Below are 17,534 nucleotides of genomic sequence, written 5' to 3' on the forward strand. Positions count from 1 at the left end.
GGAATGATCTACGTGTATGCCAAGTTTTCAATGCAGAAAAAGTCTCAGTTGGTGTAACAAGGCAGAATTGGGGGAGAAATACTCAAGGCCACTGCTGTCACCCGGCAGGTCCAGGAGAACTCTCAATCAGTAAATCTGTGGCAACTTCAGCCAGAACAGGCTGAAACCTAATCCAAGATCATCAGAACCCCCAGGCAATATTACCCTCATCTCGTCTGGATTAAGGTTCAAATTTGGTTCATCCTATCTAAAGCTTCTACCAAGCACTGACTCTGATCTTCCACTGCCTCCCCAGGAATGGTAGATAGAAATGAGACAGAGGGCTGGGTGCCATCTATGCCCTGATACCCTATCACAAATCTCTGGATGGGAATGGAATATGTCCATTTTCTGGCATGGTTTGAATTGACAGCAGAGCTCAATGTTTGCAGCAGCCAGCTGATCAATGCTGATAGCAAGCCCCTTTGATTGACAGGTGGGTGGCCCCTGTCAAAATGGCCCATGGGGTTTGTGGAAGGTAGGGATTAAGGCTCTTGGTTGGAAAAGGTTCCCTACACCTGTCATAAAACAAATCCACAGGGCAGAGCTGCAGTGTCCCAAAATCACTTTCTGGATCTTCTGCACCCCCAAGTATGACTGGGGCCACCTCAGAACTTTTCCTCCAGTCCCATCCTGGCAAAGCAGTCCAGAAAGCTACTTCAGCTGATGTATCAAAATCTTCAGAGAGATCCAGGAGAATCAATAGGGCTGTACTTCCCCTGCCTTATCCCTTGACAAAAGTGATTAGGGGGTGTCTTATTTCCCCAACCAGATTGAAAACCAAACTGAAACGGATCCAGATATTATTGTAGAGATGTAGTTTAAGTTTTCTAGGTGAAAAAGCTTTTATTGGGCTATGGATAACTTGCACAAATACCATACTTATGAGAGTCAGTAAAATGCTATGATTTTAGGAAGTTTGTCAAGGGGCCGAAACAGTAGAATATTTCAACTATTTGAGAGAATACTGTTTTGAAATAGTAATATAACTAGAAATGCTAAGGGATCTGATAAGCACTGGAAAGTTTTTTAAAGTGTAAAATTTTCACACAGACACACACACACACACACACACACACACACACACTTTTATAGTGTATGTTCTTCTGGTACTTACAAATTGGTACATGCTAACTAAGTTACCAAGAAACTGGAAATATGCATGGAGCTAGCTAGAAACAACAATTAGATAACATATATCCTGTCTGGAGATAACATTCTTGAAAATTGAGTACTAAAGACTAATTGAGGTCAGGAAGGATCACTGACTAACTCTGGACTGTAGTCAGCAACAAATGCATCCCCACTTAGCCTAGTTACTTCTGACCATTAACCCTCTTGTGGCTTGTCCTGATAGTAGCAGTCAAGATACAAAATGGTAATGAATGGCTAATGCTGCAGATCTAGAGTTAATAAGGATGTATTCCTGCTAAATTCTGCAGCAAAAGCTAGTCTGTTTTATAGCAAAGATAAACTGTGGTAACAGTGATAAAGATTTGTCATGGCAAATAGAGTAGCAATGACAGGACATGATACTTCATAGGATCTCATATTCTAACCTGATGTCTTTGAAGAAAATAAAGTGATTATCTTGTCAGGTCCTAGGCAGTCTTGTCTTTAAGACTCATTGCAATGATGGATTTCATTCTCCTAGTGGGGGTAATCTGCTAGTCATATGTGTCCCAGGCTGATTGTCATAAAATGGCCATGTTGCTGGGATAGTACAATAAGTCTTGTTCTGTCCTTTGTATCCAAGTTGCCTCCTTCATGCAATTCAGACAGGCCAAAGCAATGAAAGGAGAAGCAATTACATAAATTTCCTGCACCCACTGCTGACTTTCCAAACAGGTTTTAATGTGGAATTTTGGGCGGTAAGTTCAGCTTCAAATATCTATCTGTTCCATGAAATCTAATAACAATAGGGCTTTTTGGTAGCGGTAACACAGAGATGGATTTCCTTTGGGTAGGACTGAATTTAAATCAGGCTATTTCTGGTTTTGCATATTTACTTTTTTTTCTTGAGGCATACCTGAATAGCTTAGGAGAGTCTTTAATAGTGGGTTTTTCGGGGGGGGGGGGGGTTAATGACAGCATAACACAGTAGCAAGGGTTTGAATTAATCCTGGAAAAATTGATCTTCAGTTATCTTAATAACAATTTGTATTGTTACACGCCACCCCAATCTCTGCCAGGTGGTAGCAAAATTCCAGGGTTTCCAGTCGCTCACCCAGAGTCATGCTTCCCTGGGAATTCAGGTCACAGTGGATGCTGTAGTGCTTTAAGATATATGGCTTATTTTACACCTATACACAGTTAAAGTCTTCCATGGGGTGTGTGCAGAACATTATGCCCCAGAATGTCTCTCATTACCCTTCTCATAGCTTCAGCAAGCTTGGGGCCTAAGCAGTCAGTCAGTCATAGCTCCTGGTCTCTCGGTGCACCCTCCTCCAGCAAGTGCCATGATGGTTCTACTCTTTATTTCCCCCCACAAACTCTGCTTCAAGCAACTCCCCCTCACCCCAAGTCTAGTTTTTTAGAAGCACATTTTTCCTTGTGAGCACAGCCTGCCCCCTTCCCTGTTACCTTGGCAACATCTGTCCGCCCAGGTTCAAGGATTCCCATTTGATATGGGCCATCAACACTTTTCGTTAACACCTGTATACCAGGTGTGGTCCTGACATTAGAAAGGAAGTTTAGTTTGTATTTTTCCACTCGCCTGGAATCTTCCCTCCAATACTCCAAATAATGACATTCATCAATTTATTGGGTGTAGGAGGTGTCTTTCCCCACCCAAACCTATAACAGTATTTAGCAAGACTGCCCTTTATGTACTGGTCAGAGGTAACTATTCTCCATTTCTAATATAATAAAACAAAGTGTATCCATTTGCCCATTTTTTATCCCAGTCAAGTATGAAGTTCACTGGATGACCTTGGGCAAGTCAATTCTTAGTTCAGAGTGAGAAAAAGGCAGGTTTAAATCAACATTTTCATTGATACTGCTACATACATTTCCTAAACAAAGGTGTAAATCTGACCAGCAAATCATGTTAGTTTACAACTAGAGTTTGTTATTTTCAGGAAATGCGGTTAGTTAGGATTGCAACCATCTGGAGTTATATAGTCCCTGATGTGACTGTAAATCACATTGAACTCATCCTCTAAGGCAACATGCATCAGATCACACCATAGTAGCCAGTGGTGTGGGGACATTTACCTAAGCTCCCATCACTGCTGTTTCTGCAGCTGACTGGAAGGGACCAAAGGAGAGGCAAGGCACTGCAGTGTTGGCATGGCACAAATGCACCAGTAGAACCAGTCCACTCCTGCATCATGCCAGCCTCACCGCTATATCCCCCCTCTTTTTCCCAGTAAGCTGTAGCAATGCATAAGATGAAAGGTCAGGTAAATGCCCCTGTTCTGCCAATCACTACTGGAATAAAGTTGTAAATCTCTTTTTTGTGCTCCTTATGAAACAAGGGGGGAAATACTGCATATCAGGGCACACATTGATGTTACTAGTCCCACATAGCTACTATCAATAATAGCAGCTCTGCGACTACTTTTTTCAACTTTCCTCATAATGTCTACCATATTGTGACATTATCATGCTTCAATTTGCCTTCCCTCCACAAACAGCTGTCCATAAAGTGGAGCTGGGGAACAGAAGCATGAAGTGCAATGTCTGTTGGAGTAACTGGACATGTGAAGGGGTTAATTTCATTCATGAGTGTAAATCACCCCATGAACAAGCTATTCACAGATGCAAGGTCAGCCAAGCCAGCCGTTATGGTAGCAGCCCAGTGCCCTGACTTTATCTGTGATTAATGAATGTCAGCTCAGTAGTTAGTCTGTGAGCAACAGCGATACTTTGTATGTATCTATAATGCCTGTATCTACATCCAGAACTGTTTTACTTAGCCTTATCTTGTGCAACAGTAAACTATTTGTACTTTAAGCTGCTTCTGTGTGGTGACTGGTACTGGGACCAGCTTCCACTGCTTGGGTATCTCACCTCAGATTCCCAGTAATTAGGTTGTCCATCAAGAAACTCAGCAATTTCCAAGTGGTCTGTGGTGTGGAAAATTTAGGAATTGTATATAGTTACATCACAAAACTTAAAGTTGTAATTGTTTAAAATGCCCCATGTGGTTTACATTAAATCACTTTATCTTGCAGTTCTGGAGTTTATGTGGCAATTCATTAACACCAAAGCGTGGTGTTTTTGGTAAGACTGGTGATCTCCAAACTATATTGTGCCTCGCCTGTGCAAGAGATGAAGTAACGTATTCTGGTGCACTTAATGGAGATATATATGTATGGAAAGGAATCAACCTTATCCGAACCATACAAGGAGCTCATGCTGTAAGTATCATTTTCATGAGAGAATTGATTGACCAGTGAAATAAATTAAGATTTTGTGTGACATACACAGATTACTAAATGGATTGCATTGTGGTTGACAAATGCAGGAGACTTTATCAGATGTTGAATGTCACAGTTTAACTTCTGGCAGACCCTTTCTTAAGTTTCAGGCTGAATATACAAGAAAATGCAAAATTTATGACAAGTTTGCAGTCTGTCCTCATCTTGCAGATTAATGTTTATGAGTTATATATCTGGGGGTGGCTGAAGGCTAAGTGCATTGGTGTTCAGGAAGGAATCTTCAGCTGTGTCTGTATGACTTGTGTGCTACTCCTAGGATGTTATTGCTTCACTCTCAGAAGGGGAAGGGCAAGACTGATGGCTTTGTGTGCAAATTGAGGAGCACAGCTCCTATTCACAACTCCCAATGAGAGAGTTATTCCATATAATTTTCATCTGAACACCTGTGTGCAATTTTGGAAGCATAGTGTGGTGACATTTTGTTGATGGGTTGTATTTTATATCCTGGTTTTCCTTCCAAACGGCAGAGTAGCTTGCATATGGCTGTTATGTAGTATTTCATACAGACACTGCACAGGGCCCTCTTCAGTATTTGAACCTTAGCATATGTCTTTTCTGCAAAAAGGAAAGAAGAAGATGTTCCTTTTCATCATTCTTCATTCCACCTAACCTGTAAATAGGTTCAGAACAATGGGAAGAGGGACACCACTTCATGAAACCCATTTAATTTTTTACGAGGTGCCAAAAAGTCTTAAAAACATGGGGCAACATTCAATGTTGCACAAGCAAACTTCTCACAACTGCGGACAATTTAAAAGTAATGCCATTGCATCATCCTAAAACTACCAACAAAATGAAAGCTGGAATAAGTGGGCTTTAAAAACTTGAATTTATGTCTGTGTTGTATGTGTACACACAAACACACACACGGAAGGTTCAAAATCCAAGCAGTTGTGGGAAAGATAACACTAAGCATTCACTGCCAAACCTGTGATGGAAATATCAATATATGTATTGAACCACTGTTGTAGCATGCTTTAAACTTATATACTCTCTACTGCTCTACGGTCTTCAAGGGCAGCTCTATTTTAGAGCAGTAATGTAACATGAAATAAATGCAAAAGTCTTGAGTGACCTTCCCAAGCTATAGAATAGTGTATTGTATATCAACGTATGAAATCTTCTTTTGGATTTAGAATTTAAAAAATGGATCCATTTCAGGAATTGGATATAAAACAGGGAACAAGTAAACAATAATGATCTTGGTCTTGCATGGTTACACTGGTGGGACTTTTATATGAGGAATGTATATACTACACCTCCTTAGCGGGTGAATAATTTATTTCAGTATTCTTTAACAGATGTGAATACTCAAGTTGTGTGGATTGAAGCCAAAGCTGAGGTCAGATAACAGGCACCCTGTATAAAACATCACCATGTTGCTTGGGCAAGTTTTAATTAAATATAAGTGGAAACAATATAGCAAACTTAAATGAGTGCTTTAACCCTCTTGTGAGCCAACACATAACATCCACTGTTTTGCTGTCTCTCTTTACAAGTGTAAACCAGAATGGAACTCATGGACTTTCAATGAAACTGAATGTTGGGAGATTCAGGACAAATAAACAAAAGTACTTCTTCATGCAGTGCATAGGTACACTATGGAACTATCTCCCACAGGAGGCAGTGATGGCTCGCAACCTAGAAGGCTTTAAAAGAGGATTCGATAAATTCATCAAGGAGAGGGTTATCACTGACTACTAGCCATGATTGCTATCATCTGCCTCCACAGTTGGAGGCAGCAGTACTTCTTAATACCAGTTGCTGAAAAACAAAGGAGGGGAAAGGGTTGGTTTCTCACAGGCATTTGGTTGGCCACTGTGAGAACAGGATGTTGGACTACATGGGCCATTGGCTTGATCCAGCAGGGTCTTTTTATACTTACTATGTTCCTAAAGGATAGGGTTCTCTTCTCAATCCAGATAGGAAGATGACAAGGGGAAGAGAGCAGACTGCCTGATCTCCCTGTGGTGGTGATTATGTTTCTGGACTTGGTTTCAGACTCTTTAAAAGGGATGCTACAGAGGGCCTTTTTTGGCAGCACCTCTTAAGGGCAGCATTTTCATAGAGCTAGAGTGGTGAGAAAGGCTCAGGCTTGGGTACTCACCGAAGTGTGGACTCATATGCATAACATTTTAACTTCTATTGTTATATTTTTTCACTGAGTTTGCATGTACTGTAGTTGTGTTAGTGGATCTGTGGCTTCTTTATCCAGTCATGGTGATTAAAGGGAATAAAATAGTTTGATGTGCATTGCCTCGATATGAATTAAATTTAATTAAAGAAGAAAATAACCTGATGAAGGTCATGTGTCACAATATTGGATCAGTCAGAGACCAGCATTTGGAAGGTGCAGACAACAGTTTGTATAATAGTTCAGCTACGTGGTTACATAGCAATTAAGTGAAACTGTCAGAGATATTTTGCAGTTCTGTGGTTTAGTTGCATTCACAAGCAGGCTTTCTTAGAAAAGCAGATCAGAGTTTTATCAAAATCGAAAATTCTTTCTAGTAGCACCTTAGAGACCAACTGAGTTTGTTCCTGGTATGAGCTTTCGTGTGCATGCACACTTCTTCAGATAGAGTTTTATGTAGTTGTTCTTTTCAAATTCTGATTATTATTTTTTAAAGACAAGAGTCTGTTATTTCTATAAACACATAATGTATTCTAAAGGAAAATGCAGGGAAAATATTTTGTCCCATGTGATTTTTTTTAAAAATATCACCATTAATGCAAGTTGTGTACATACTTAAATATGCTCTTTACTCCTCTTTAGGCAGGAATTTTCAGCATGAATGCCTGTGAAGAAGGCTTTGCTACTGGTGGCAGGGATGGCTGTGTTCGCCTTTGGGATTTAAATTTTAAACCAATTACTGTGATTGATCTCAGGGAAACAGACCAGGGATATAAAGGTAAAACAAAACAAAACAGTATTTTAATTACATTATCAAATAAATGCCTTTTTCATTGCCCATTGTCCTTCATAGCCCTACTCATAATTGAGGAGTCATAGCCCTACTCCAGAACAGCAACGCTGGTGTGGATTTTCTGAGTATTATGGATGTTGTATGACATGTGAGCAGGGGCCTATAATAATGGATGTCTGTGTACGGAGTGCAGTGTTAAAACTTCTCTTTGCACAGTAGTGGCACTGTGTGGTGGGAAGACCCACGCATTTAGTGGTCTTGCAGGGTTCGGTTAATGTGCTCCCATAGGAATGCTTGCCTGACAAATGATTTCCAGAGAACTCATTGTATTCAGTAAGCAGGACCTGCATGTACTGATTTTTAGGCTGCTATAAATACATGTGTCAGAAAGAGGAAGAGACAGCAAGAAACAGGCAAAGAAAGAGAGAGAGAGAGATTCTTAATTACTGTGCATGTTTACTTGAAATAAGTTCTACTGAATTCAACCATATGACTGCCCATAGGATCATGACCTTCTCCCATCATAAATGATCTCCACAAAAGAAAAAGGAGCAGAAGCTTCCACACCACACTCCCATCAGTCAATATGGTCCTAAATGGTTGTGGTGGAATCGCAACCTTGAAGCTTATTCTGAAATAAACAACAAATGGTTTATTTGTAAGGATTGTGACAACAGCTGGGGATAGGATAGACTGATGAAGGAGGGTTGATGCAGTTATACCGTAGTTTCTCGTCGATTCCCTTTTAACATAGTACAAGGTGCAGATAAAGTTAAACTCAGTTGGACTTAACTTATGAGCAAAGTAAAAAAAAAAAAGGGCAAAGGACCCCTGACAGTTAAGTCCAGTCGCGAACGACTCTGGGGTTGCGGCGCTCATCTCGCTTTACTGGCCAAGGGAGCCGGCATTTGTCCGCAGACAGTTTTTACGGGTCATGTGGCCAGCATGACTAAGCTGCTTCTGGTGAAACCTAAGCGGCACACAGAAACACCATTTACCTTCCCACTGGAGCGGTATCTATTTATCTACTTGCACTTTGACGTGCTTTCGAACTGCTAAGTTGGCAAGAGCTGGGACAGAGTAACGGTAGCTCACCCCGTCGTGGGGATTCGAACCGCCGACCTTCCGATCGGCAAGCCCTAGGCTCAGTGGTTTAGACCACAGCACCACCTATATCCCCATGAGCAGGCCCGTCTTAGAGGGATCAGCCGCCCTGGCGCAGCGATCCCTCGGCGCCCCCAGCCTGCCGCCTCTCCGCCCGCCTCCCTCCCGCGCTGGCCGCCCCTCGGGAGGGGGGGGTGGGCGAGCGGGGATGAGAGGCGTGGCGTTGGAGCGGGCGCCCGCGCTCCGGCGGGCGGAGGATGAGGGGCGGGCGGGCGGGCGGGCTGCAAGCCGGCCGCCCTCGCCTCCCAGAGCCCCAGCTGGAGGGCTGGAAGGTCGTGCAAAGCCCCGCGCCGCTCCAGCGCTCCAGCTGGGGCTCCGGGAGGCGAGGGCGGGCGGCTTACAGCCCGCCCGCCCGCCGGCGCGCGAGTGCCCGCCTGCCCGTGGGGGCGGGGGCGGGTTGGGGAGGGGGAGCCCGGTATGCCGGTGGGCTCGCGGGGGCGCCCCTGGGGTGCCCTGCACCCTGGCGCGCCGCGCCACCGGCCTCTATGGATGAGACGGCTCTGCCCATGAGCAAAGTAGTGCTAGCCAAAACATTACTGCACGCCTCTAATTTTTATTTATTGCAATGTAAAAATAAAATTTGTCATTTGGGTTAAAAGAAGGGCTTGCCTCAATGTGTACTATGTGATTTAATTAAATTTCTTCCATTTTTTCAGGAACATTATTCGGGAATATTTTACGATTTCACAGTAAGTTTTTCTTTGCTAAACATATGGATAATAAAAGCTGCATATTTACTTTCCACAGGTCTGTCTGTGAGAAGTGTTTGTTGGCGAGGAGATCATATACTAGTTGGAACACAAGACAGTGAAATCTTTGAGATTGTGGTGCATGAACGCAATAAGCCTTTTCTTATTATGCAAGGGCACTGTGAAGGGGAGCTTTGGGCCCTGGCAGTTCATCCTACAAAACCTTTGGCTATGACGGGAAGTGATGATCGATCCGTCAGGTTAGTTCCCATGGATTCTCAAAAGGCACATAAGCATCAACAGTAAAACATACTTTGAATTTAAAAATAAAAAACCTTTTTTTGCATTTGTGATAAGTTATAATCTACTGCTTTGGTATAAAATATGAACCTTAAATTTTAGATATTACATTTAAGTAAATGATTATTACATGTATTTTATTCATCAAAGTATTTACATACGACCCTCAGAAAACATCAGGACTGTGTGCAGAAAGATAAAAAGCTTTTAAAATCAGTACAGAAAAATAAGTAAAATGACTGGCCACTTAAGAAAATTTTAGACAACTGCATAGCCCTGTCATTAAATTATGGAAACAATTGTGTTAAAGCCCCAGGAGTGCCAGTGTGACTTCAGTAATGTTACTGTATTTTAAATCTTAAAATAGCAGTGAGGCTGACCTTGGCATTATACCGTAATAAAACAGTTGACTGTGTGCTAGATGAAAATGGTTCTGCAGCCTGACAAAATACTGGTAGTTAGATGGCACCTTGCCATACAGCCAACCATATTAGGTTCTGAATGCTCTGTGACACTGAGAAATGTTTGTGAATTGGATCTGGGCCTCAATCCAGTCTTGGAGAACAGGTCATATGCTTTTTTTTGGGGGGGGGGTATTTTTAAAAAAGATGAGACAACCCACTACTTTTTTCTCTGCATGTCTGATAATTGTATTTTGTTTACCCTGAATACTTTCTTGCAGAATATGGAGCCTTATAGATCATGCATTGATTGCACGGTGCAATATGGAAGAGCCAATTCGTTGTGCAGCTGTTAGCACTGATGGAATTCATCTTGCACTTGGAATGAAAGACGGTTCCTTCACAGTACTTCGAGTTAGGTAGGTTATGCATTTGAGACATTTAAACAAAGATAAACTTTGCCATTAAGTTGCTTTTACAATGAATTGTAAAATTCTGCCACCGGCTAGCATGGCATCAGTGCCAGATAAATTTTTCTATTTGGACTTATTTGTAATGCATTTGTTTGTGAATGCACATGTGTGCCCCTGTGGATCATAAGGCTGGCACTTTTGAAGACATCTGATTTTTATGGTGTTGTTCAATAACTTGAAGAAATGTGTGCAAACAATATTTTAATGCAAGCCCATGGGCCTTCTGCTGTAATCTGAGTCCTCAGATGAGTAAATGTGTATACACATGTAAATAGAGGGTGCCTTATTAATGTGTAGATGCCTCAGCTGTGTATTATATATTGCACTGCTAAGTAGATATTCCATTTGGAAGGCTTTTCTTCACTTGGTGGGAGTAAAGCTGGATTTCTTTGTATACAGACAATGACTAAACTACATGATTTTTTTTTCTTTTTTTGTGTTACAGAGATATGACAGAGGTTGTTCATATTAAAGATAGGAAAGAAGCTATTCATGAATTAAAATATTCACCGGATGGAAATTTCCTTGCAGTTGGCTCTAATGACAGTTCGGTTGATATTTATGGTGTTGTTCAGCGGTACAAAAAGGTTGGAGAGTGTGTTGGATCAACAAGTTTCATCACTCATATGGATTGGTCATTGGACAGCAAACACTTGCAGACCAATGATGGCAGTGGAAAAAGGCTTTTTTACAGGATGCCTGGTGAGATAATCTACTACTATTACAATTATTCAAGAAAATACCGTAGGTAGTGAGTTCTGTGCTTAGGTTGCCTAATGCCATTATAACATAGCACATTCCTGGTAAAGTAGTTGTAGTGACTGTAGCTAGTCATTTCTCTCCAAACAATTTAAATTAGTGGGCAGGAGGGTTGCCCAAAATTGGGCAGAGGAATCTTAGACTGCTTGCAGAAGATTACTGATTTTGACCATTTCCTTCCTGCTACTGCACTTCCATAAGACATGTCCCTCTAGAGAGACTTTTGTGGGGGCAGGGGCATTATTTATTTATTTATTTATTTATTTATTTATTTATTTGTTTGTTTGTATCCCACCCATCTGGCTAGGTCCCCCAAGCCACTCTGGGCGGCTTCCAACAAATATTAAAATACATTAAAATGTCACGGATTAAAAACTTCCCTAAACAGGGCTGCCTTCATGTATTTTCTGAATGATGGGCTGCAGGGAAGGGAGGGGGAAGAATTGGTTGCACAAGCATCCTTCTCCTTGTGCAATATTAAATAAAATCCAGTTAATATGATAATTGCCCCTATAAAGTGAGTGAATGATTAAACAAGTATCTTTCTATATCTAGGTGGAAAAGAAGTGATGAATAAGGATGAGTTAAAAGGTATCCAGTGGGCTTCATGGACTTCAGTTGCAGGCCTTGAAGTTAATGGAATATGGCCTAAATATTCAGAGATCAATGATATCAATTCTGTAGATGCAAATTTTATGGGCCAAGTTCTAGTTACAGCTGATGACTATGGAATAGTAAAATTGTTTCGGTATCCTTGTTTAAGAAAAGGTAATTATTTAGTGTGTACTTGGAATGTAAATAACAGAATACCCAGGATGGAAAGTTCTCAAAAGTTAGAATCTGGCTTTTTAAATGGGAAAAAAAACTTTTAAAATAATAGTGGAATTTTATTCTTATCCAAATGACTGTTAGCATTTGTGACCCTTGTTTATGTTTCAGATAAGATATTTTGGGGTCAATGAGATGCTGCACTCAGATAAACCCCAAAAGTCCAGATGTCACATTCTGTTTTCCACACAGTAAAAGGGTATAGGGGAAGTGGGGGCGGGGAATGTTACAGTGAAATATCCTTGACTGGCTGAAAAGGGTTTCATATACAAAACAGCATTGGTTGTAGGTAGCTTGTTGCTCTAGTTTAACAAAGTAGCACAATTGTAACTGACTGCGCTGGCATGTCAGATATCCTGCAATATACTCAGTTGGATACTACAAACCTTGAGCAGACTTTTTTCTTGCACAATATGGCTTTCCTACCTCCTCCACCCCAGTGCATTTGCCTGGGAAACTTGGAAATTAAAGTGCCCCTCAGGGACAGTATTTGATGGAATGAAACTGCAGAGGAACCGTTGGCAGAAATTGGGACTCACCTCTTGCATAAGCAAAAGCATATATCTCCTTGGGAAAGGCACAACTGGTTATAAGCCATGGTGTAAAACAACTCTTTAAATTGATACATAATTTGACACATGATAATACTGATTTTTTTTAATAGGGGCAAAATTTAAGAAATACCTTGGTCATTCAGCACACGTGACAAATGTGAGATGGTCACATGATTATCAGTGGGTTGTTTCTATTGGTGGAGCAGACCATTCTGTTTTCCAGTGGAAATTTGTTCCTGAAAGGAAGCTGAAGGATGCTCTGCACATAGCACCACAAGGTGAGTGATGTATCATTTGATATGAGTTGGAAAATAATTTAAAATATTGTTAGTGATATGTGTTTTGCAGTGATGGTTAGGACTTCTGCTTCTTGATCTGGATGATTGTAAATACTCCAATGTTTTCTCAGTTTTGAATTGACTTTCTGTTTTCTGTTGTTTTGGTCCTGGACCATTGAGTACAAGTGGGAAATTACTATTTTTTTTATTTAGGTATATATATCACAGTTGTTGTCAGTAACCATGCTTAGGACTGTGCAGTTAACTGAGTAATTTTATTACCTTTACGTTGTTTCTGCTGTTTCAATATCTACTCTTTTATTTTTTTATTTATCAAAGAAAGCCTCGTTGACTCTAATAGTGAAGAATCGGATTCTGATCAATCTGATGTTCCAGAGCTGGACTCTGAAATTGAACAAGAGACACAAATCACATACCGTCGACAGGTATTGTCTTATATTATAAACATAAATATGTTAATACACCCTGCTGCAACAAACCCTGTGTACATCTAGATTATAGAATGTTGACACCACAAAACTCACAAACTGTATTAGAACTGATCAGAACTGTTATCATAGCTGATGGCCTGGAACCATAAGCTCCCAAAAGCGGATGAGGGCTGAATGCCGAAATAAACCAGATCCGGCCCCTGGAGCCAAAAAGCTCCCCAACCCCTGATGTACAGGGAGGAGAGCTTTGGCAAAGGGTACTGTGAGGAGGGTTGGCAAGGATTTAGAAAGGGCCTGGTGGGTTGGTAAGTTAAGCAAGCAGAGGAGCCAGCTTCTAGTATGTTAAAAATTTGTACTTCATCTTATAATTTAAACTTTGTAAACTTTGTAAGGTGTTTTACAGAGTTTAATATGAAAACAGCAATAAACAAATAATGATATTAGAAAACAACAGTGGCACCCTATGGCTTCCTGTTTTGCCAGGTGTGATTATAATTTCTCTAATCAGTTGCAACCAGCATTGGCAGTTGTTGCTCCACTCATATTTCATGCAGTATACTGGTTCCCTGTTATGTTTAGGTTTGCTGAGACATGGCTGTATGTCCGATCGCTGGAGCAGAATTGCTTCAGCAGAGCTGTGGGTCATCTTAATGCTGTCCATTCTTACCAATGGGTTTTATGAACCCTCTCATATAAACCTCTGGAGCTAGTAGAAAATACTCTGATTTGGTCAAAGTACTTTTACTATTCTAGTAACAGAAAAAGCAAAGTTTCAGTTCTAATATTGCAACCATGTGGCGTATGCAGTTCATGTAGGGAGCTAAGAAAATTACCTATCAACCTCTATTCCTCAGAGAGATTTGCTTTTCAGATATGCACAATTACAGAGAACTTTATATTCTCTGCTAAGGTTTACAAAGAAGATCTACCTCAGCTTAAAGAGCAATGCAAAGAAAAACGAAAAACTGCAGCTTCAAAAAGAAGAGAACGGGCTCCAATCAATAGTATAAGATTACACTTTGTTCATGGGTATGTAAATTTATCTTTTTGCCTAAAAGCAAGCAAATCAGATTATTTTGTTTTACATGGATTTAGACATTTAAGGGCCAAACCAGATGTGATCTATGATTGGATATTCCACTTTTTATTTTTAGAAAAACATGAAAGCATTCGTGGGGGCATTTGGATTGGGACCACAGTGCTGAGGGGAAAGTATGACTCCTTCCCTCAAACTCCATTTTTTCTGATTTAAATCTCCCCCTTCCCAAAAAAGTACTATTTGCTTGCAGGTGAAAACACAGAAAGACCATACTGAGAAAATGTCTTATACCTGATTTCCATTGAGGGCAAATAACAGTTTTGGGGAGAGGGGATATAACTAGGGGAAATGATGCAGGGTAGAACACTTTAAACCTTTCTCTTCCAGCATCATGGGGCCATTTCAAACAAACCCCATCCACAGCAATATTTATCCTTAAAAAACAAAAACCTATCCACAAGACAGAGAAATTCAATTACAGCTTTCTGAATATCATAACTAAAGAATTTGCTAGATTTGTGAAAGTTTTGTTTGTCTAATGCTTGGATTCAACGAATCACTAGGACAAATAAAATAAAAATTAAAAATTAAAAAAATCCTTCCAGTAGCACCTTGGAGACCAACTAAGTTTGTTCTTGGTATGAGCTTTTGTGTGCATGCACACTTCTTCAAATACACTGAAACAGAAGTCACAAGACCCTTATATATAGTGAGAGAGTGAGGAGGGGTATTACTCAGAAGGATGGTGGGAATGGGTGATTGGCTGCTGGGTGTGGAAAACCTGTTGATGACTGTTAACGACTGCAATTAGTCTAAAGGAAAAAGCAAGGGGTGAGATGGCTAAATATAGCTTTGTCATGTACAATGAGATAAGAATCCAATGTCTTTGTTCAGACCAGGTCTCAGTGTATCTGAAGAAGTGTGCATGTACACGAAAGCTCATACCAAGAACAAACTTAGTTGGTCTCTAAGGTGCTACTGGAAGGATTTTTTTATTTTTTATTTTGTTTTGACTATGGCAGACCAACATGGCTACCTACCTGTAACTAGGACAAATTAAGGATTCTTCTAGTAAATGGTTAATTTCTATTGGTTAATGAAAGGTTAACTGGACATTCTTCTAGTAAATGGTTAATTTGGAGTAATAGTTCTATGAGAAATGGGAGAAAGAAGCAGAACACACCCTTGAAGTTCAATTGACCTTCATTAGGGACTGAGCCTTTAGTGGCAGCCTGGCCTTGTGGTACCCCCTACCAGTATAGATTTGGCAGGAACTGCCCCTGCCTCCTTTCAGATATCTTATGAAAACTGTATTGCTCTTACAGGCCTTCACAACATGAATTCCTTTTCACAACGAACCTGCATTTACTAGTTTTTTAAATTATGTTTTATTGATATTTATGAACTGCTTTTGTTACATTTTGTACGTTTTAAACTGTTTTAGTACAATTTATGAACATGCAGATTATAACTATTAAATATTTAATTAAACAAACAAACAAACATTTTAAAGGACCAGCTACACAATACTCTTAGTTTATCCTCCAAAAACAGAGAAAAACTTTGAAATATATTTTTAACCATACAAGTAATTTTCAAATTTCTTTATGCCTCCTACAATCATCACTTGAAGAGGGAAATTGTTGATGTAACCTTGCCTGATTTACTGTTCTCCCATACTAGAGATATTTTCATTCTTTTGGAGTACTTTTGATGGAACTGTCAAAATAATTTTGCAGTATGTAACTATAAAAACTAAAATATTTAGTTGATTGTACTGTGTCATGATGCCTAAATGTCTAACTGTTTTATTAGTTACAGAGGCTATGACTGTCGCAGTAATTTATTTTACACTCAGACTGGAGAAATTGTGTACCATGTTGCAGCAGTGGGTGTAGTATACAATCGGCAGCAAAACACACAACGTTTTTATTTGGGTCATGATGATGATATTCTGTGTCTTGCTATTCATCCCTTAAAGGACTATGTGGCAACAGGCCAGGTAGGATTCATGTTTAGGTGAACTAGAAATCCTTTGATGTTTTAGTGAGCTTATAAATTTATATTTCATACTGTATATCTGTGGAATATGCATCTGTGAAAAGCATCTGAAAGCAGTACAGTTGTAGAAGACAGGTTTCAGCTTGGTTACTTGAGTAAAAACAAGTAGGCATAGATTTATTCAGCTATGAAAGAGTGTGAAACAAAGTCTTGTGGCACTTTAAAGACTAACAAAAATATATTTTGTTTTTGCTGCAAGAGGCTAACATGGCTACTACCCCTCTAGAAAATCTTTATACCTGCATCATGCACTACTGCATACTTCTCCCTGCAGGAGTTTTCCTGTTTTCTTCTATATAGAGAAATGCTGTATTCCTCTTTTGGGAGATTCCTCATTACATGACTTACATGAAAGTATGCTAAAGCAGCTGCATGTACATTAGTGCCCTCGTGTGGACACTGGAAATACTGAAGTATAGAATAGCTAGTGTTTATAGAATATCTGAAATAGGAGCATTCATATTTGTAGCTGAAGTATAGAATGTGCTTGATGAAGATACTGATAAAATGTGACATTCTGCAACAGATTGAATGCAATTGAATTAACCCCAATTTGATTAATCAAAGTTGAAAAGGGTGCTCTTTTAGTAGCCCTGCATATTTCTGTTTCTTTATACACATAGCTAACATTCAAAATAAGAACATTGTCTGAGACCTTTGAACCATATTTTATTTCTTGTATCCAAATTAGTGTTTTAACCATGTGAAAGAAACATGAAATGGATGTTATGCACAAATAAGCATTACACCTCTTGGAGTTTTTTTTAGTTGGTTAGTTTTCTTTCTGCATAATGTGTTCAATCTCTTTTGTTTAAGGTTGGTCGTGATTGCTCAATCCATATTTGGGATACAGAGACAATCAAACCACTGTCTGTGTTAAAGGGCTATCATCAATATGGTGTTTGTGCTGTTGACTTTTCAGGTATTTATGATTGATTATATTTTGACTTGGAAACTATAGTTGTTGGAAATGTGACACAGCTTTTTAGATCCTAAGAATAGATCACTATTACATTGCTATAAGAACAACTGCAATATTTTGCTCTTAGCTTTGAGGAGATTAGCCTCATTTTCAGGCTTTCCTCTCATTATGCTGTAGAAAATCTGATTTAGGCTTGAAGAAAA

General features: G+C 39.9%; 1 protein-coding gene across 7 annotated transcripts in view; it reads left to right on the forward strand.

The window, feature by feature from the left end:
- The window catches only part of EML5 (EMAP like 5), an 87,857-nt gene that overhangs the window by 23,127 nt on the left and 47,196 nt on the right, over positions 1-17,534 (forward strand). For all 7 annotated transcript variants that reach the window (XM_033141500.1, XM_033141469.1, XM_033141477.1 and 4 more), the window contains 11 exons: positions 4,218-4,403; positions 7,261-7,396; positions 9,323-9,524; positions 10,247-10,384; positions 10,884-11,140; positions 11,753-11,965; positions 12,690-12,857; positions 13,197-13,303; positions 14,220-14,338; positions 16,164-16,350; positions 17,226-17,331. In XM_033141500.1, coding sequence (XP_032997391.1) covers positions 4,218-4,403; positions 7,261-7,396; positions 9,323-9,524; positions 10,247-10,384; positions 10,884-11,140; positions 11,753-11,965; positions 12,690-12,857; positions 13,197-13,303; positions 14,220-14,338; positions 16,164-16,350; positions 17,226-17,331 — 1,819 coding nt within the window. The remainder of the gene's footprint in view (positions 1-4,217; positions 4,404-7,260; positions 7,397-9,322; positions 9,525-10,246; positions 10,385-10,883; positions 11,141-11,752; positions 11,966-12,689; positions 12,858-13,196; positions 13,304-14,219; positions 14,339-16,163; positions 16,351-17,225; positions 17,332-17,534) is intronic.

This window comes from Lacerta agilis, chromosome 1, assembly GCF_009819535.1.
Source record: "Lacerta agilis isolate rLacAgi1 chromosome 1, rLacAgi1.pri, whole genome shotgun sequence".
Lineage (NCBI taxonomy): Eukaryota > Metazoa > Chordata > Lepidosauria > Squamata > Lacertidae > Lacerta > Lacerta agilis.